General features: G+C 43.5%; 1 protein-coding gene across 3 annotated transcripts in view; it reads right to left on the bottom strand.

The window, feature by feature from the left end:
* The window catches only part of LOC311208365 (SAM and SH3 domain-containing protein 1-like), a gene marked incomplete at its 5' end in the record, with an annotated part of 551,022 nt that overhangs the window by 54,446 nt on the left and 475,880 nt on the right, over positions 1–20,696 (bottom strand). For all 3 annotated transcript variants that reach the window (XM_084285033.1, XM_084285034.1, XM_084285035.1), the window contains 2 exons: positions 8,975–9,024; positions 9,142–9,192. In XM_084285033.1, the coding sequence (XP_084141159.1) occupies positions 8,975–9,024; positions 9,142–9,192 (101 nt within the window). The remainder of the gene's footprint in view (positions 1–8,974; positions 9,025–9,141; positions 9,193–20,696) is intronic.

Genomic DNA, 20,696 nt, shown 5'->3' with positions numbered 1-20,696 from the left:
GCTGACCTTGAAAATGCTAACAGCTGGTTTTAAAGGATGGAAATGCCAACAAAGCCTACCACGCAGAGCCTGACAAAGCATTTGCTTCTTAGTTCTATCAGACAACTCTGACGCTTAAAAATGCTCAGTGAAATCAATCAAGTGCTTTACTTCCTAGCATAGTACCTCCGAGTTGCTTTATGTCTGATTTGCCAATTACACTCCCTTACCCTGTTAAATCTGCAGCTTCTCTGTGAACGTGCGCTGAAAGTGATTTGTGTTCTTCCATTCATAGACTGATAACTTGTACTGAAAGTTAATGATGCAGTGACACTTGGCAGAAGTCTCAGCACTGCGTGCCTGAAAGGGAGCCAAATGCCATTACTCCACCACAGAGGCCTTCATTTTTGTTGTGGTCTGATGTACAACTTCATTAGCAAGCTTTCACATGAAACGTACTATGTCACAGCATATAGCAGGAGAAATATACGGGTATATGTTCAGACAGAAAGGGAGACAAGATTTATGGCCAGAGGGAAGGAGTACTTCTGTATCTGCCCCAAATCTCTGGAAGTGAGCTTCAGAATGCATCAGAACTTTAATCCATTGATCTCACAAATTAAAAACCATCTTCTAGGCCTTTACTTAGGGCCTCTCAGAGCCAAACTGCCGAAACAAACAAACAACAACAAAAAACCAGCACTATAGAGTATTTAAGAATTGAGCTACTGCTTTGGGGAATAACAAGATATTACTTCATTCCTGCCTCAGAGAGATGACGGCTTTCAGTGTAGCTGAGTAAATTACATCAGAACAATCAGCGATCAGAGACACAAAATCTGGTAGCAAGAGCAGCCCTGGATAACCTGGACTAGGAACTAGATTATTAAAAAGACTGACTTAACAGAAACGCCAAACATTCTGACTTAACATTCAATGCCAAAATGTGCTAATACGCAAACAAGAGTGACACAAAGGACAGTATTTCAAATGTTGGAGGTTTGCAGATGATAGAGTACTTGGAGATACCCACTGAAGAAAAAGAAAATGACAGGGAAAAAAAGAACACACAGTAACAATTTAATCCTAAAAGACAGAAAGAAGGATGGGACATTCCAATGGCAGTATGGAGAATGAATATATATGGGAATAGCCTCTGTGATTGAAGTTTCTCATGAATTCCAACTAGAAGAGGTAAAGAGAAAAGCTGTAAGGATCAGGGAACTGAACACTTCATCTTAACAGCGCAGGCTAGAAAAGTTTTGCCTCTTCAGCTTGCCAAATTGAAAGCTGAAAGGAGATTATTTTACTGCCTATTAATAAAACAGGCATGTGAACAAGCAGACATAAGGTGGTAATAAACAGGGAGTTACCATTTCCTAACTATTTGGACAAACTTAGACCAGTAGGCAGAGAATGGGATAGCAGCTTTAAAAACTGCTTCTAAGAGGATGCCTGAAAGACCAGACCAGACATTTGATGAGGATGAGCTGGACATGAGGACTGCCTCTGGAGGGCACTTCTAGTTCTTTTTTCCAGACTGTGGGTTCATCGCTTTTGTATAACAACAGAAAAGCCAGGCAAGCACAATGGTCTTTGAATCCATCTGTCCATAAAAGTGCTGCAGCTGGGATGACCTTGCTGTACCAGAGTAACCTCTCCCTTTATAAATTACCTCTGAAATCCTGGATGTGGACTCTAAAAACTGGAATACAAGGAAGAATTGATGCACAAATTTGCTTCAGAAGCCCATTGCAACTGAATCTGGTCATAAAGAGGCTTTTAACTTGGCTGTGTTCACCTTCTCTTGCTAACTCTGGGCTGGTTCTGACCCAGAAAGAGAAACGCCACGGCTTGTCTTGTACAGGGAGCGGCTGATTTCACAAGACACACGTTCACACGTGCCTCAAGACGTGGTGTGCTGGGACACCACAGAATGGGAAAAAGAAACCAGTGACACCATGTGCTGCTTTTATGAATGCACCTGAGCATTTTTGAAAGCTCATCATTCCCGAAGCAGAACTAACACGGGGACTGAGAATGACAAGAAGGCTGATGGGTTTCTGTTTTACCACTAAGTATGTTTGATGCAGATGTGCTTTAACACACAGCTACATCTTGTTTATGGCACATAAAATCCACAGGTGCATAGCACCATCTGTTAATGAAACCACTACTGCTATGATCTTCAATAAACTGATACTGGCCCTCTCCTTTTTCCCGATGACTATTTATAGACCATTGAGGAAAATGCTTTTCATGGGATTTTCAATCTACACATATTATTCACATTCATAGCAGCAGACAAGCTGATGTAAAAGCCCACGCTGGCTTCTGTCGCCAAGCCGTTTGGTTATCTGCGTGCATTAGAAATGGCCCAGTCACATAATTAGTATCAAAAACTGACAGACTTGTAACTGCTCCTGACTGAACACAAGGTGATTTATCTAACCAGAGCTGGCACAGGGAAGAAAATGGGCCTTTGGTATTTTTATCAAATTTGCATGAACCTGAAGAGAAAGCAGGCCTGCAAGATTCTGACCTTGCTGGCACCAGTGTGAGAAAGAGATGGAAAGCAAAGACGTTTCATTCAATTATCTTCTCATTAGGTTTCCATAGCAATGGCTCTTTAAGCAGGTCAAAACTTTCTCAGTGGAAACAAACATGGGGCTGCCTGTGGCTGTGTGTGTGTGTCCCAAACCACGACCATGGCGGAGCCACTGGGCTGCCTGTGGGCACCCAACATGGAGGCCGGTGGCGGGGCTGCATCGCACATCGCCTGGGCGGCCTAAGGGGCTGAAGCAGGGGCAGATCGCTGTCAGCCCAAAGCTCCTCCACGGCCAAGCATGAGGCAGCCGAGGTGACGCACTGCGTGCACTGCTCGCAGTTCAGCTTCCTCGTGAAAGGCGGCCTTCATGCTGCCCAGCACCCAACTGCCAGGACAGAAAGCTCCTGCCAGCGGCTCGGCTCCGAGGAGCACTGGTTCCCCTCCTCACGTGTCCCAGGCGGTGCTTGGCTGGCCTCTCGCTCCCATTGTGAGGGTTATTGTGGGAGTTTCCTGCCCTACTTCTCTCGAGGAGGCTGTTTAAAGGCAGCATGAATAATTTGGCTTTGACTAAATCAGGCCTCAAACAAGTGACAACGGGGCTGTACACATTCACTGCTTCTTTTTGATTCCTGCAAGCACAGGGTATAAAGAAACGCATCTTAAATGAGGACATCTCCAGTACGGCAAGCTTTTACTTCTTCCTTTTTTTCCTTCCAACACTCCTTTCCATTTTTAACCTACCCAAAAGGAACAATTTATTCCGTCAGTAATTAAGTGCAGCCTTTGGCATCCTCACTTTAGGGTTTTGTTTGTTTTCTGCTTTGTTCTCCTCAGTTTCTGCCCTCTCCTTGCCTCACGTCCTCTGGCAGAGGACTCCTGTTTCTTTGCAGAAGAGCTTTCAAATATCTGCCAAAGTTAATTCGGGCACCCTGTCAAGTTGCCAGAATCAAATATGACAGAATTTAAGCCCCCCCCATCCATGACCTGGAGTGATGATTTAATAACCTCCTGCTTTCAGAGCTTGACCTGTAGTTTGGATGCGGTAGGGGAAGAGGATTAGGAAATCTAGCGTTAAAAACTACTGGCAAAGGCAAGTAGATTAGTGTACCAAAGGGGGCAGAATTTAGGCTTGCATGAACTCTGCTGCAAAATGAAAGCTGTTTTTAAAGACTGCTGTTTTCAGTAGAAAACACTGCTGAACATGGGGACACCAAACTGCAGGCACTCTCCCAGCCTCGGGCTGATGCGGAGTTCAAGCTTATTCCGCAGGAGTGTGACCGGTGTTACTATGGCACATCCACTGCAGAAAATCCTTAAGAACAGATTCAGTCAATAGTTTCTCCTACAGGGCTGACAACATGCAGATAACCACTTCTGTTGTGGCTTCACTGGCTGGCTGCTAACAGCCTCAGAGAAAACCCCAACTACTGAGCAGCCTGCAACTCCTCCTCTGACATCCACAACAAGCAACCAAGGAGCCGGCCAAACTGCATCCACTCAACGTGGGAGAAGCTCAGTTTAAGACGTGCACCCTGCACACGCGGAGCACACGACAAAGATACTCACTCTGGAGAGCAGCTGAAGCCAGGAGCTGAGCATGCAGCTGCCAGAGGGACAGCAGCTCCCCTGTGCTGGAATGCAAAGCCCCCGAGCAATGCTGCCCCATACGTGTGAGCTGCTTGCCAGCATCTTCTGCTCCGTGAGGCTGTTTCTGCTCAGCTTCCTGCTCTGGCAGAGTCTGGGATTTCAGTATTCAGGATCATTGGGCAGAAAACATTTAAAATGTACTGAGCTGCAGGCTGAGAAGTATAGCTAGGCAAAGCATGGCACTCGATATGAAGTATGACCATTTACTTGGTCAGCAGTGTTCTTGAGTGGTACAGATCTAGAAAGAGACGGTGACTCATGCAGAAGTTGGCAATTCATAACATTCACTGGCATGCAAAGGTGGTAAGAACACCTGTGAAATGCCACAAGCATTACCCCATGCATTACTTTGTGTCCTTCCTTTCTCTGGCAGCTGCAAATAAAAAGAATGAGTACACAGGAGTGAGTGACTGTACCTCATCCTGCCTGTATGTAGTGCTCTTGGGTCTCTCACCCACTTTTCTCTCTTTCCGGGCAGTTCTCTGATGCACCACGTTTGAAATTTGCCCAGAGGCTGCTGGAGTGAGCAGTGAGAGCAAGCAGATCTATTTCCCAAGAGGGAAAATACACAACTTCCCCTCTGCAACATCCCCAGTTCTTCTGAAAACAGGATGAGAGTCAGGATGCAGAAGCCTGACTTCAGGGGACTGGGTTTAACCTGGATTTCCTGGCAAACATGCAGAGCTCATCAGTTTGTCATGTAGGCCTGAATACTCAAAAATGGAACAGGCTAAAAGTTGAATTACATTGTTTTAAATGCTCTGTTTACAATTATGAGAAAACCCTGCTCAGTCCCCTGCCTGGGTAAACATCCTTGGGGTGTTGCCATCACTTTGAAATAATAGGGATTGTATATACAAACACATCCCCAGATCAACATGCTATGGGGACAAAGAGGGAATAGTAACTACTAAGAACACACTTACTGCCTATTTGCTACAGTGATTATTCTTCTGGCAAATCAGAAGTCAGTGTGTCTAATTGGAGCACTTGCAGTTCTGGGGAGATTTCTGTTTAAAATGAAATGTCATGGATAGAGATGCCGCTGCCACTTTGCTGGAGGCAGACTGAGAGTCTGCAAAGTTACACCAGCACCCCAACTGATGCTGTGACTGCCGTTTAAAAGAAGGAAATTTTGGAAAGGGCAGAGGGAAATGAAATTAATTATTGAGAAAACAAAAAACAAATACCTCATTCCATGCCTTGCATTATTTGCTGAATATTATATGGCTAGGAAGCCTGCCCAACTGCTTCATTTACAGAAGTAACTCTAGCATGGCCAAACTCAGAGCAATTGTGAGCTGAAGCTTGAACAAACATGACTTTCTCTTCCACTCTTTATTGATAGCTTTCCAGGCCACATCAGTACCCTTGGCGTTATCCTCCACACTCCTTCACGTGAATCTCACAGGCCTTTGATACAGTGAAGATTTTTCTCTCCTTGTCAGAATCAATCAAACAAAAAGCATCTTTGGTAGGGCATTTATAATGCGTAGTGCAGGTTCATATGTGCCGTCTTTATTTGTACTTTCATCAATTAACAGGAACAGCGTTGCCAGGAACAGAGGAAGGTGGCATTGCCCCAAATGCCTTTCGGAGTGACAACCACTTGAAGTGACAAGCAGCTGTCTTGAGGCTTGTTTAACCCCTTTTTGCCTCCCTCCAGGCACTACGGCTGTTCTTCTGTGTTACAGCAAATCACCCACTAGACAGAGACTTGCTTGGCAACTTGCTGGACTGAGGGGACCAACTAATTTCATGCTGGCTTTGAACAGATGGTAATAATAATGACCCGGGCAGCACAGTTAGTAAGATTCAAGGCAAGACCGAACATACACTGCCTGTCCACATAAACGGGATTTTTTCCTACCACAGGGCATCAAGGCTAATCTGTTTTCAGTGCGGTGCACAGTGGAGCCTGTCAGACTTTCTCTTCAATCGGGCACCACAGAAAAGGAAAACCAAACCAAAGGTTAAAACAAACACAGTTTCTTCCAGACTCTCTCAAAGCCTCTTTCTGTCTGGAATCTCTCAACTGTCAAATTAAACAACCATCCAGGTGTGTTATTTTAGAGCTTTAGATCCTGGTTGGGTTAAGCTGCAGGGTGTGCAAACAGCAGCTCTGGGTGAGGGAGCTACCGGAGACTCCTGCAATACGCTGGGCCAATCGCTCTTGCCTCCTCATGCCAACAGGAATTCTCTTTTTTTCATTTTCTGAAGCAACCAGCTCATGACACTATACAGACAACTCCTCTTTGCTCACCCTAAAAAAAGTTTGTATTTTCAATACACGGACGTGTAATTTTTCGTTAGCCAAGCCTTTACTTGGGCTTTGGAAGAGTATGCACAACAACAGATTTTTCAGCTCCAAAAAGTCTGGATGGGCATTTTGGGACAAATCTTTCTAATTCAGACCTCCAAATCTATTTCTGAATATGAGAAATCGATGCACATCTACATCCAGTTTCAAGTTTGACAAAACAGCCTTCTAACAACAAAAGCAGCTTTGTAAAAGGTTCACCCCAGATCTATCACACAGCAGAGGTGGCCACAGAAGCAATGGTCCCAAAAGGACAAACTTCCTGTCTCTCGTAGCATGCCCATGCAGCAAAACTCAGCTGAAAGCCATAAATTAGAAAATGTACACAAAAAGCCACTAGTTCTTGACACATCCTCCCCCTAAAACATCAAACTCAGCATCTTAGTAACAAGTACAGATGGACTTAAAATAGTCATTTTTCAGCAGATCAATTTTATAACCTTTCCCTTCCTGGAAGAGGACTGAACTGACACGGGCATGCCTCTGAGCTAGAGAACTGAAACTAGCACTGATGGGGCAGGCTGCCACTAATAGGCCAGGCCTGTATCATTTCTGCTTTGATTATTTTCTATGGCATCAAGTAGATACTTGTTATTTTCAACACTCTGCCCAGTTAGCATCCATTATGTTGGCTTGTTTACTGAAGTGCAAAGTTTTGATCTGACCTCCCCTGTGCCAGTTTCACATATCTGATTGGGTTAACCACATACGTCCCCTTTTGCCCCTTTTGAGGACAAAAAAAAGTCCTCAAAAAGGACACCTGCATTCTTGATAGGTCTTCAAAAATCATAGATCTCTTCCACCACAACTAAGATAATGAAGATAATTTCCTTTCAGTGAAGTAAATGGGTAGTCTTGGAATACAGTCATTCAGAAGATGTTTCTGTAGATACTGTCTCCTCACTCAGTTATTTGTGGTACAACACCTACACAGAGACACATTTTCGGAATCTGGCTAGAACTTGTAAGAGGAGTTTATTCCCAGTTGTGCGCTGTCCTCCTGTGAGATTTTTATCTTGTCATTATCCGAGGTGGGATAATGATGTTGTTTACCCATGGGGAAAACGCTTTGAGACGGAGAGAGAAGTATTATGATTATAGGATAACCTTGGAGGCTTACTTCCCAGACTGCAGTACTCATCATGTTCCCATCCACTCGGCTCTTTTGGTTTCATTACAATGTGAGACAGGGAAGTATCCTTGAAAAGAACTTCTCCATGTTTCAATATCTGAGGTATCACTTTTAAATCTTGCACTTGTAGGTTCTCTCTCTTAACAGCACATCAAATGGGGGCAGTGATGGTACCAAGGTAAAATTGACCTTATCTATCTTAGGCTGTTTTGAAAATGAGTATCTACCTCAAGCAAGCCATCGCCCCTTTCTCTGTGAGTGATGAAGAGAGACAAGGCACCTCTAAAACATAATTCATCACTTTCCAAGATCTTCAGCACGAATCAGCTTTTAGACGTTTCTGCGGGAAGCTCCTAAAGAGCTGTTCCATTCCAAATACCTGACTTCCATGCTGCCAGCACTCAGTGAGGCAAGTCCCATGTGCCACATCTACTGCAGCTCTCTCTAGAACTGACACTGCTTCTCCTGAATGAGCAAGAGCAAGGGCAGCAATTTTATAAAACCTTCCTGTTATGGTTCAGTGGTATGGAATCATGGCTCCGCTAGAAGCTATTCAAATGCGAGACTGTAAAACTTTACTAAATAAAGCACCTCACATTCAGATCTGGACTCCGTGCACTGTCTCTGTACTAATCCAGCTGGCACAACCCTACGACGTGCAGGCAATTGGAAATACAGTGTCAGTTGTCTTCATGCGCTGCTGCACGTTACCCTTAGCAGTAGGGAACCGAAATCTTGGGATCAAAGGAAGGAGGTGCAGAAAACAAGCACACATTGCAGCAGGAGGTGACAGTAAACAGAAACCCTCTCAGTCCACACAGAGAGCTTTTTATTAAGGACTGCTAAAATTAAAGTTCCTTTTAACTTGGTTTTAAATACTTCACTCCCTTGGCACCTTCTTCAAAAGCACAGTTACAAACCCAGGAGTGCACAGGAAAAGGAAAGTGGTTTAAGTTTGTAGCTCTCCCTTCCTCTAGTCTATCTTTTTTGGCTGCATTTAGGTCTAGCCTCAGAAAGTTATTTTTAAACAGGTTTAATTTGCAGAGAATGTGCAAACAGTGATGTTTCTCAGAAATGACTACCAGTTTTATCAGTGTATGCATGTCCCAAGTGCACACGAAGGGAGAAAAGACAACTCTCCCTTGATTTAAAAAACAAAACAATAAAATGCCAAAAGAGGAGAGAAAGAGCAGGTTCCAAAATGGGAACCAGACATAACAGAGGGTGGATCTTAAATCCTGGATCTTAAATCTTGAAGTACCAATGCAATTTCAAATCAATTTACTACATGGAAAAAGAAAACACCAAATTTCCCCTCTCCTTTCTTGCCTCCTGTGCCCTCACTTACTTTCTTTCAGTGTCTGGTGTTGACGCGGTGCTGCTGAGACCCAGTGACTCCTGCAAGAGAAGACACACAGCAGTGAGAGCAGACACGAGAGCAGCCTTTGCCCAGTTTATGCAGAATATCAAATGAAAAAACAAACAAAAATAGATGACCAAAATCAAAGTGTTTACCTCAATTTGGGATCTCAGCTGTAGAGATGTGGGGCTGGCATCAGGTTTCTCCTAAAAGAGAACAGATGCCAGGTTAATGAAATGTCCAAACACCAGGAAGAAGAAGTTGGAAGCACAGAAAAAGGAAGAAACCGGATAACAGAACCTTGGGATACCTCAAAACCTGCTGAATGGCAAACATTAACCTCTCCAGGAGGAAGCAGTCTCTGGATACAGTCTGAAATAACTCCAGCAAAAGCCAATTCCACTCCTTATCACTGGAGGTTACAGAACAATGTAAGATTGCCACACAGAAGGGATTCAAAACTAAACAGAAGGAGGAATGAGTTATTTTCTCTAAATGGTCAATGCTCAAAAGATGCTCGTGGAAAAGGCTTGTTACTCTTTTCAGTATTTCAGAATTCTCTCCCTTATATGTTTAGTAAGAGATTTATTGTTAAGCCACTTGGTGTCCCGATGCTCTGTACAGGGTTCCAGAAAGGTTGAAGTGAGGCAAATGTGGGGGACAGAGTGAAAGCTCAGGATCTGTTTCTGTTAACAGACTGCAGGAGCCTAAATGTACTTGGCTAGAGCAGCCTGTGACTACACACACATCATGAACCATTCCCCAGCCTTCTAACCATTGGCACTTGTGATACAAGATTTACAAAAAACATAATTTACAAATGCTTAGCTACAACAAAAATATTGCTGTTTTGAAACTTTAAGGTATCATTTATAAAGAATAATACATAATTATTAAGTATGAAAGTAGTATTTTTCTCTAAGTATTTCCTATTCCAAGCCAGACAGAATATGCCAGCTCAGTTCATCACTGCTAGATACAACAACCCTTTTCCATAGCCCAGTGTTAAGGTGCGTTGCTCAGTGACAGCGCATAAGAACCAGGAACAATGCCCACAACTTTGGGGTCCCAATTATCATACTAACAATGTGGCGAGAAAAAAACATTCACAAGCTTTAGTTTCTCAAATGAGTTAAAAAAAAAAAATAGTTTCAGAAATTAGGCAGTTGAGGTTTTTTACGCATCACAAAACATCCTTCAGCGAAAATACCGCTATCAACAAGAATTTTGCTCATGCAGCTATCTGTATTTCCACTGCAGCTGTGGATTAAGAAGACGCAAAGATACAAAAGATGTAAAAATTATGCTATATCATCACACAACTTATTAGTTAAATTCAAGTGGAATTTCTGACAATTTTCTTTAAAGAGTAATATGCAGGAAAAAAATCAGCATTGAAAGAGCATTTCCTTTTAATGGGCTGAAAAAAACGCGCGGATTCTGCTCTGTTTCAGCAAGGCCTGTTTTTCACACAGAGATGTGCCAACAGGATGGACTTCAAAGCACCTTCCCCCAAATGTCTGGAATATAACCAGCTACCCCAGGACCCAGTCACTGAGGCTCCCTGCGTAATCAATGGAGAGGCAGCAACTCCTACAGAACAACTCGCCTGGCTGGCTTCCCATGCCTCGAGTTAGACGAGGCGAGTCCCACTCGTGGTATCTAATTTAAGACTGTTAGCCAGCTACCTGAAAGGCACCTAGCATTAGCAACGAGTCTGGCTGAAGTCAGTGGGAAAATTCCAACTGGGATGATGGAACAAATTATAGTTATTTGTCAGTGCGGAGAGCTGCAATTCACTGCTTGATCTGCATGTGAAACAAGGGGGGCGCCTGCTTATGACCAGATATTCTCAGCCAGCTCTGCCCCTAGAGAAGTTGTTACTGCAACCCAAGGGCCAGTGTGGCTGAGTAAGCAACCACAGTCGTCCACACGCTCACAAAAAAAAGACACGGATTTATTTCTCAATCCTGGAGGTCCTTCTGTTCACGCATTCCTCAGCCTCCATGTAAACCTCTTATCTCTGTGAAATTGTACTTCCTATGCCCTTTGTTTATAGAAAGGGTGACAAAATGTTCTTAGCATTTAATACAAAAAGGAAAAGTAGACACAATTTTCTGGAAATGCAGCATTTTGACGCTGAGCAGGAAATCACCGCTAAGTGCCGTGAAGTGGTGTGGGATTAGGACTCCCAGAAAGTTTGCAAGGCCAGAGGAGCCCAGCCTGGTGACGACCCCGGCAGCCTGAAGGACACAGAATGGCTCATTGCCACGTGCTTGGTATTGAGCACTCAAGGCTGACATGGGGTCATTGCTCAACTCGTGGGATTTGCCTAAACACACGCAGTCTGGGTATCTGCTTTTGCTGATCCTAGTGCACAAAAAGGGAACCGAAGTCCTTGAGTGGAAGTCAGCACCACAAGGGGACCGTGTCCACCCTCCGGCAGCCCCAGCAGGGCTCCTCCTGCTGTCAAGCAGAAGCTGGACCAAGCCCAGGGAAATTCCACAGATGCTCACAGATCAGGGAAGTGAAATTAGCCATTTGGCACCAGGCATCCGTCTCTCTGTCCTTTGGCTCTGTCAAAATGGAATCCAAGAAAATTGTTTATCCGGGGAGGACTGCGGGCACACCGCTGCAGCCCTCCTCGCCCCCTGGCCCACCCTGGCCTCACAAGGAGGAAGGGAGCAGCAGAAGCCCCGTGCTCCAGTCCTGTCTCATTCACGGGCACTTCATTTGTCCACTGACTGGCACACGGCTGAGAAATGGAGCATTTTACAAGCTATCACGTCTTAAAGTTTCATGTAGTCAGGAAGGAGAATCCACTGTGCGTCCAACATGCCTTCAGATCCCAGCTTCTCAGCAGTAAATATTCCACTTTCTGATGATTTACCTGTTGCCTTAAAAAGCTGCCTGCTGCATTTTTAAAATATATATATATATTTAATATTGTAGTTTTTGTAAATTATCATTTACAAGATGATATCTGGGTTCCCAAGGCCTTACAGAAGTCTTTTGCATGAGCAGTTGCTTGTGAATTTGTAGCCTGAGACTGCAATTAGATGGAAAGTTACCATTTTCAGCCTAAAATGAAAACTATTCAGATGAATAGCCAGCTGCATCCTGTGTAACAAAATCCTAAAAAAAGCTGACTGCATTTGCTTTCTTTTTTTCTCACTGTCAAGCCCACCCTGTTTGAACAGGAGCAGTTTTATATGATCAGGATGACTGGAGGATAGAAACAAGGACGACTGTCCTCTTCCTCTTCTAAAACTTCGCAGTGCTGGAATGCAAAACACCCGACGGTCCTGTATTACTGCAATTGTAGTATCTACCCTCCCTACTTCCAACAGAATGATATTTTTGCTATTACTATTTAGACAAGAAACCAAAGGAAAATACTTAAGAAAACATTACTCTTGACTGAACTTCTGGTTCAGGTTTTTATCACAGATCACAGAAATTTTATCAACCTGGAGTAATTCTATTTATTTAGGTTAAAATCCATTAAACCTTACATTACAAATCCACAGGTTGTGTTGACTTTAATACATCAGGATCAAAGCCTTTTTCTATCAAGGGCTAACTCTAGAAGGTTGAGAAAGCCTTATACGGTTGGCGTGCTATGTAGCACGCTACATCTTTTAAAAAAATATTTTCCAAGATTGGTTTCACGAAAGTACATCTTTCATCATTCTGAACTGAATCTCAAAAACGAAATACAGGAGAGCTTGGGTTTATAGAAGATACTGCTGCAGTAACAGCCACCCCAAGCCTGCATTTCAGTGCTCTGGTCTAGACAAAGTAGGCGTCAGGGCAATTGGCATTTTCTGTCCTAGCTGCCTGCCGCCCCAGATAACTGCCCACCACGTGGATCCACAAAGCTCGTCTGCAGCGTGCCAGACATTCATGCCACTTGCACGCTAAGCAGTGTTTGTGCAAGAGATCTACTGATCTGAGAAAGACCCTGCCAAAAGTGGCCACCGAGCTGAAGGGGTAAGGCTCAGATGGTCTGGTGCATGAGAAGTGTGTCAGTGTTTTCTTTTATTTTCTCCCAAATCTCTCATATTGAAAGAAAAGGCGACTTGTGAGCTTACTGACCAGGAGTTGTGGTTTATGCTTCAAGCCTTAAGTTGATTGCCTCAGGGCCCAAGAAAGAAGCTTCCTTTACAGGTAGCTTTCCTGTTTATTTTGTTCGCTGTGTGATTTATCAAGTCATTTGGTTGCAATTTCTCTTCAAATAATTAAATAATTTCTAAATAATTAATTTTAAAAATCTTAAGTAATTTCTAAATAATGTCATTTCTGTTCTATATGTTATCATCCTTGTAAACATGCTGAAAACAGTCTTACTGTCTTTATGAATCAAGCCTGAGAAGTGCATAGGGGAAGAAAGCATTAAAGCACAAAGCATACAGGGAAGAGGCTTGAAACACATTTCCTGGCTAGAACAACATGCTCTGAATTCATGAGGGACTTTTCCTCCTGCGGTAACTTCAGTTCAGTTGTTCTGAGTGCAACACAAGAGATAAGGGAAATCTCTGCCTATCTGAAGGTACGACTGTTCTGCTACTGACATACACAAGCGTGGTGGAGGAAAGCATCCAACTGGAAACCTGGGCACTCAGAGCAGGGCTTGTGCGCTCTACAAGAGGGCACCCGTGTGTTTTAATTACCTAAGCATTAAGCTTCATCTACGTTCGACACTACAACTTTGTCAGTTTAGGAAATTACATTTATTGAATGAATCCCTTACAATTAGAAATTCATGAACCTCTTCACAGTTTATACCACAGGAGCTGTATGCAGCTAAATTATAAATTTAAACACTCCTGTGCAGATCCCAAGACAGGATTAATCTCACTCTGCAGACAGTGAAAAGTGAGGCACACACAAGTGCTGGGGAAATTTAGTGACATAACTAATGGAAAAGATGACTGAAGTGCTCATAAATTTACAAATAATTTTAGGAAACCATTTCCACAGGTGTAGATAAAGCACCTACAGCAAAAAATTTCTACAAGAAAGTTCTGAAAGTCTCTTCCCCCAGACACCTCCCGTTTGCTCTGAAGGCGCAGTGCCTGCTCCAGTCTTGCTGCTGAGATGATTAACCACCACCACATCTGACAGACAGCCGGAGCACCACAGGTCTCCAAGCATTCGTTTTGCTCAGAAAGCAGTCGTTCTGCCTGGGGTCCTCCATCACACATCACATTTCAGCCTCTGCAGAGGTTCTGGAGAAGGTGCAGGCAAGCCTTTGTGCAGGGACCGTGCAGGTACACAGGTGCTTAATGGAAATTGCCTGGGAGGCACTAGCCACACATCACAGAGCAGAATATAGAAATAAAAAGCCCTATCCCCGTGGCTACTGCCTCAGCAAGTATTTGAAGGGATTATCCAGCTCAGTGAGCTTCCAGGGGTGCAGATCAGCAGAAGTCCCATTTTGAGGCTCAGACTGCTGCCTCTGGTCCATCCTTTCACTGGAGCCGTTTTGGTGGAGAGGGGAGGCTTTTTGCTCCTACATGTTAGGGCCAGAGCTGACACATGCTAACTGATTACATCCTGCAGCAGCACCAAAACACTGGACCGAGGAAATGAACTAAGTGGGAGGAAAGGTGAAAAAATGGGATTTCAACCAAGTAAAGACTTCTACACATGAAATAACAGTCTAAAAATCTCGATGCCTCACAAACAACACAGACATAGGCCAAATCTTAGCTTAACTACTGATGATTGTAGCTTCAGAACAAAAACACTGCTACAGCACTCACGTGCCTGCTTTTAGCAGTAGGCATGAAAGAAAAACCATGCCTCTTGGCTTGATGCAGGTGCTGGACCTATCGAATGTAACACGTCACAGGGAGCAGTGCTTGACATTCTCCCCTCTACCAACAATAAAAGCACAAGTGGTTGTTTTTGGTTTTTCCCCCGTATGAAATACACTGCATTCAACACTAATGTTGGAAGCCACAGGGGCTGAAAAACATTCTACAGTAATTTTGAAAAAACGTAATTCATTAGTAATTACAAAGGAATGACAGCCTTTGTAAAGCTCTGTAACAATAAAAAGCTATGCAGAGCTAACTCATAAATCCATTCGTAACAAACAGAGTCTGAACCCAGTGAAATTACAGTGCAGACAGGGAAAAAAAAAAAAAAAAAAAAAAAAAAACAGCAGCAAAAGCCTTCAGAGAAAGGAAAGTCGATACAAGAACACAGCTTTCTACGGTGGGAAAATCAGATACATTTGGATCAATTTTCCAAACAAGCTGAAGCAAGCCCAAAGCTACGGTAGCTCTCTCGGTGCTAAAAATGTAATAATGTGAAGGCGTATATATGCAACCAGGGCACTGCAGGTCTTTGATTGATGTGTTTTACACCCATTACCCAAATGCTAAAATGGTAAAGCTTCTAGACTGGTGTAACTGCATCTGCACTAGAGCTGTTGGTGGTATAAATAGGACCTGCCATTTTTGACTAAAAGTCCTGATGTCTGTCAGCATTAACAGCTAAACTTTTCTTGTTCAAGTATGGCCAAAAAAAATATGTGTGTGAGGAGAAATAACGACAGAAAACAACGCAAAAGAGGTGGGGTTTCAGGAAGGATCTGAAGCTCGTGAGGGTGCTCATGGCATTGGGGAGAACTGCGATCTTTCAGGTGGATGAAAAAATAGCCAAACACATCAGGAATGTTTAAACACGAAGCGAGAGGGTAACTAAGCAAGCAAACAGCTTTGTTAGAGTGCGCTTTGCTGTGGGAGCAGGCTGGGTGGGCAGATGAAAGAGCTGTGGCAGCAGAAGCACAGGGGACAAGCTAGGGCCGGGGGACCAGGCTTTGTGCCCAGTGTGTCCCCACAGAGGGGTGCTGGCACAGGACAGGTACCAGCACACCAAAACAGGGATCTGGCATCTCTCTGAACTGCACGCTGCCCCTGCCCCTTGCTTTCCAGCAACTGCAGGGTCAGGAATTTAGAGTGGTTTTGAAGTGAAACACTAACAGTGTTGCAGATAAGGGGAGAAGAATCACAAGCAGCTCCTCATCTTTAAAGCCACGGAGAATATTCCAAACTTCTCGTGAGTATCAACAGCTTTGGTCAGCCTTTATGCACCTTTCAAATTCAGTATTCTGGTTATGGTCTGTCTCCTTTTTGAAACATTTATCAGAACTCACTGATTTTTCATTTCCATGTATACAATGCTGTACTACATTTATTATGAAGCTTATTCACCATTTTCCCATTTTTTCTTCAGTATTTTCAAGAAGAACAGAAGACATATTTTGGCTTTGAAAATGTGCAAGGAAAGAAAAATGGAGTCTCTGGCTAAGACTGATGCCTCCAGGAAACTTCTACAGCCACACTATAAATCCTCTCAAACAGACATGCCACGGAAACACCAGCTAACACAGATCCACTCTAAGCTGTATTGGTATTGATTATGCATTTGTGCACCTACAAGCCACTATCCATGCCTGCAGCACACAAAATTTCAGGTGATCTATATTGCAAATGAATATAATCTTGTGAGCTGCATCAACTGCTACACCAAAATCCCAGGGATTCTGGTGAGTTTGGTTGTTACTGAGGTACTGCTATTTTTACAAGCATACTCACACTTTGACATAATTAATTATACTAGCTAACATTAAAAAAACCACCTCTCTGTTGTTTTCACTTTATGTTATGCCAAACAGTAAGTTACCAATGAATTATTCAGATCTGTAGCAGAAAAACTACAGTTGACTTTGATTCACTAGGACCTTAAAAACATTGGTGAAATTCTGGAGTAGGCAAATCAGAAGAAAGCGCTATTCATTAAAAAATCCACAAAGAAGGTTTTTTGTATTGCCACAGATGCATGGGGTACCAGCAGTCAAGTCTTTCATTTCAGGAAAAAAAAAAAAGAAAGAAATATTCTGTATTATTTTCATGCTGGGAAAGCTGTGATTTGCTTTACCTAGGGAAAAGGGAGATTGGTTAAAACGAAAAAAAATAATTACAGAAGTTACCCAATGGAAAACAGGATATTTTAGTTTAAAACTTTACCCTCCAGTTTTTTTTTCTTTTTTTTTTTTTTTTTTTCCCTAATTTATGACATGCTCATAATCTGCAATGCATTTTATGTCAGAAACATCCATCATTGTAGTTACTGTCATGTGCAGACTGGCTACTGCAATGAAATGAGGCAGCTCTCCCATCTCATTTACTTGAGCCACCTCACCTTACAGAGGCTCAGAACAGCAAACATATTTGAAAAGAGATCCATATCTTCCTATTCTTTCTGTTGGATCCTTTAGCTATGGTGGGTGCCAGCCTTACTTCTCTGAGCTTTGGGGGACACGTTGCCAAGCAGGCAGAGGAGCTCCACAGCCAGGATGCTGCTATCAGACCATGCTCTTAAGTGCTTGCGACCTACTCCTGACTTTATACTCCTGGGGGGAAATCTGCACCTATATTCAAGCTGCTGATTTTAAAAGGTCTGTATACAGAGACATATACACATATTTTGTGTCCTCTTTTTAAATGGGAAACTGAGCCTTCCAGAACATGACTAAAACCTTTATTCAAGAAAAAACACCATATTTAAGACTTTCTCACATCCAGCACAGAATTACTGAAAGTTTTAGTGCTACTGCTCAGGAAATAGATTTTTTTTTCCTTTCAAATTTTTAGGGAAGTGCAAGAGTCCAACAGAGAACAGGAACAGAGGTAACAGAAGAGTACAACGGAGATTTAAGCTATGCAAGGATGTGAACCACATTACCCCACATCCCCAGTGAGTAGTCTTATGAGGATATGCCTACATGCACATCTACTGGTTTTCTATTCTTTCCATGAAGAGATTCAAACAGCCTGATATGCTGATATGACACAGAAAGAATTATGTCAAAATATGTGTAACATGGATTCTTGCTTTCCAACTGACAGCAGACCTACACCTCTTTTTTTTTGCTTTCAGGTTACAAACACCATCAGCTACAAGCTCGAAAGTACAGAAATCCTGAACTCAGAGCATCACAGCTCTAGCCTTCGATCTAGTCATTCTCCGTGCTTTAGACTCAGTAGGCCTTTTCTACTGATTTGCACTTCCAGTTTAATTTTTTTTTATCCTGTTTAGCTCCCCTTAGCAACTCGTGTCCATCACTCCATGAGAGGATTGAAGCCAGACATCCATAACAATGTGAGATATGCTGTTTGTTTCATCATTCAGAAGCAAGGAGTTTGTGAGGCTTGCCCTCCATTTAAGCTGCTGTCTGTGGTAAGAGCAGAAATGCAACTACGAAAAGGTTATGAAAAGTTTAATACCAGAAACTTAGGTCAGCAAAAAAAATCCAGTCTTAGCAAACATTTTTTATTACAATCAGCTCATTTCAAAGGAGTTTGTTTCGAGATCCTTCTTAAGAAGGCACACTTGAAGCAGAAAAGAACTGGTGACACTGCTTTAAGATTTTTTATTTTTTTTTTTTAAATCTGACATTTAAAAACAGAATGAATATTTAACTTAACTCCTACACAGGTATGTGAAACTGATCACCCAAAACTTAAGCTGGACAATATGAATCCATTCCCTAGAGCTATGCACTGAAGTGTTTGCTCTCAACCTGCATAAACGCACTCCAGGAATGTGAGGGGGAGCGGAAGAGAGACAGAGGTTGATAGTTGGATGCTAACTTCAAAGTGTATTCGAAAATGAGGGAGAATTAATTTCTTGAACAAGAGAACTGAAAACAAATTAACCATATTAATGCAAAAAAGGATTAGCCCACAAATTGCTAGTCTCTATTTATACCTCCTCCCTGCTATAAAAACTGCCTTTGATAAAGAGACTTTCAAATTAGTCATTTTCTCTTTTCCTTTGAAACTGAAGCCTGTATTTGATGGATGCTTTGGGCCAGACCCTTACTGACTGAGGCCTTCATCACTGGCCATCACATGATGATTATCATCAAACTGAATTACAAATTAACTCTGACGCACTGTATCGTATTTTTAGGCGCAGAGATCACATGCAAGGTTGTTCCCATCAGAGTGAAAAAATATTACCAAAGCCCAATAGCTGTTTGGCACATTGCAGTGTATTTACAAACAAGGCACGCAGCATCCTGACCTCAGAAGACCGCAGGACCACAGCCTCTATCTCAGTGTTTACAGGAAAGGCAGCGGGCTCTGTGACATGAAGATAAAGCCAGCTGGGGCTCAGACACTTCAGCGAGCATTTGTCTGCTAATATCAAGTAGTTATTATGAACTTCTACACAGTTATGATAGGAATCTGTATCTACACGATTATTGATAGATGGATTCTTTACTGGCTCTTTACATTTAAGAAAAGACTAGCTGGAAACTCTTATGCTGGTAAGGGTTAAACCGACAGCTTTGAGCAGGCAATTAACCCTTCCTGCTGCTGGGCCAGCTCCAGCTAGTTGTTGTGAAGCTCAGCCGTGCTGCTACATGGGCATCACTAGCTCCGGGTTTTGCCCCAGCATGCCCACCAGACAGCAGAAATACGGGCTTCAGTGATTCTTGGATTCAACAGGCAACACAGGTGGCCCTGTGGATCTGTCATACAGATGTAGTGAGGGGCACGCGACTCAGATGTCCCCCAGCAGAGGACGAGGGGACAGGCCCCTCTCCGTACTGCAAGGCCAGGCCCGATTCCTGCTCTCCTTAGCCCAGTGCCGCGCTAGCACGCAATGGCAAGGCCCGGTTTTGTTTTGTGTCGCTGTGGTTTTACACGGCGTGGCAGTCATCCCGACATGGAGCCAGTCAGGACCTCTTCCAAACAGAAGGCCAACTGCCGAACATTGAGCAAACCTAGCACTAAGAGTGTCTGTGGAGAAAAAGTAGCGATGCCAGCGTTAGGTGCTGCTTGCAGACAGCATGTTTGGGCCTTGGTGAGCAGCCCTTCTTCTGTGGCTGCTGAAACTCAGCCCTGCGAAATCCGCCAGGAGAGCTGCCACTGCTGCTCCAGGCAAATCATCTGCAGCCATCATCCACAGCCGTGCACACAGAATGGGGAATGCTCCAGGAAAACCTTACAAATGCTTCACTCTCACACGTTTTCTCCCTTGCAGAGCTGTAACACGTATTCACAGCTCAGCTGCTTAGACTATTTTATTACTGAAGAGGCAGCTGTGAGCATCCCAAGTTGCACTTCAGCCTCTCTCTCCACCGGACTGTGGGTCATGCTCAACTTTAAGGACACAAGAACTGGCCAAGCAGAAGCAGGTGAAGCTCAAGTGCAGCACAGACTTGTGCTCCAAGAGTCACCTGCGGCTGTTAGGTGTTCAACAGCCCAGCAGGCCCAAGCAGCACACGCACTTCATTCCAGCAAAGCCTGTACAAACTTTGTACTCGCTGACGCACCTTCTTAGTCATCTGACCCACTCAGTGTCATATTTTACTATTAAAGGAGCACTGCTGTCACAGTTAATCAAATTATGGCGTTAAAAACGCTGACATGTGTTGTTTTTAACCTACATAGCTTGTCTTCCACGCAGTGAAACAGACACCTCAGTGACCGGTAACCATTGCTGTTTGGAGGCCCTCTCCTAATTGTGCTAAATGGTGTCTTTACACAGACTATCCCACAGCACAAGAGCTGGCCATGATTTCCAGGGACGTTCTGGTGGACTAGGCAGAACTAGCAAATCCAGTCAGTGTGCCTCACCTGTGCTGGCACAGGGAAGGTTCAGCCCTACACATGCCTCAGCA

Source organism: Netta rufina, assembly GCF_964035555.1.
Source record: "Netta rufina genome assembly, chromosome: 3".
Taxonomy (NCBI): Eukaryota; Metazoa; Chordata; class Aves; order Anseriformes; family Anatidae; genus Netta; species Netta rufina.
The sequence above is the reverse complement of the archived record's forward strand: the minus strand, read 5'-3'. Positions and strand labels throughout refer to the sequence as shown.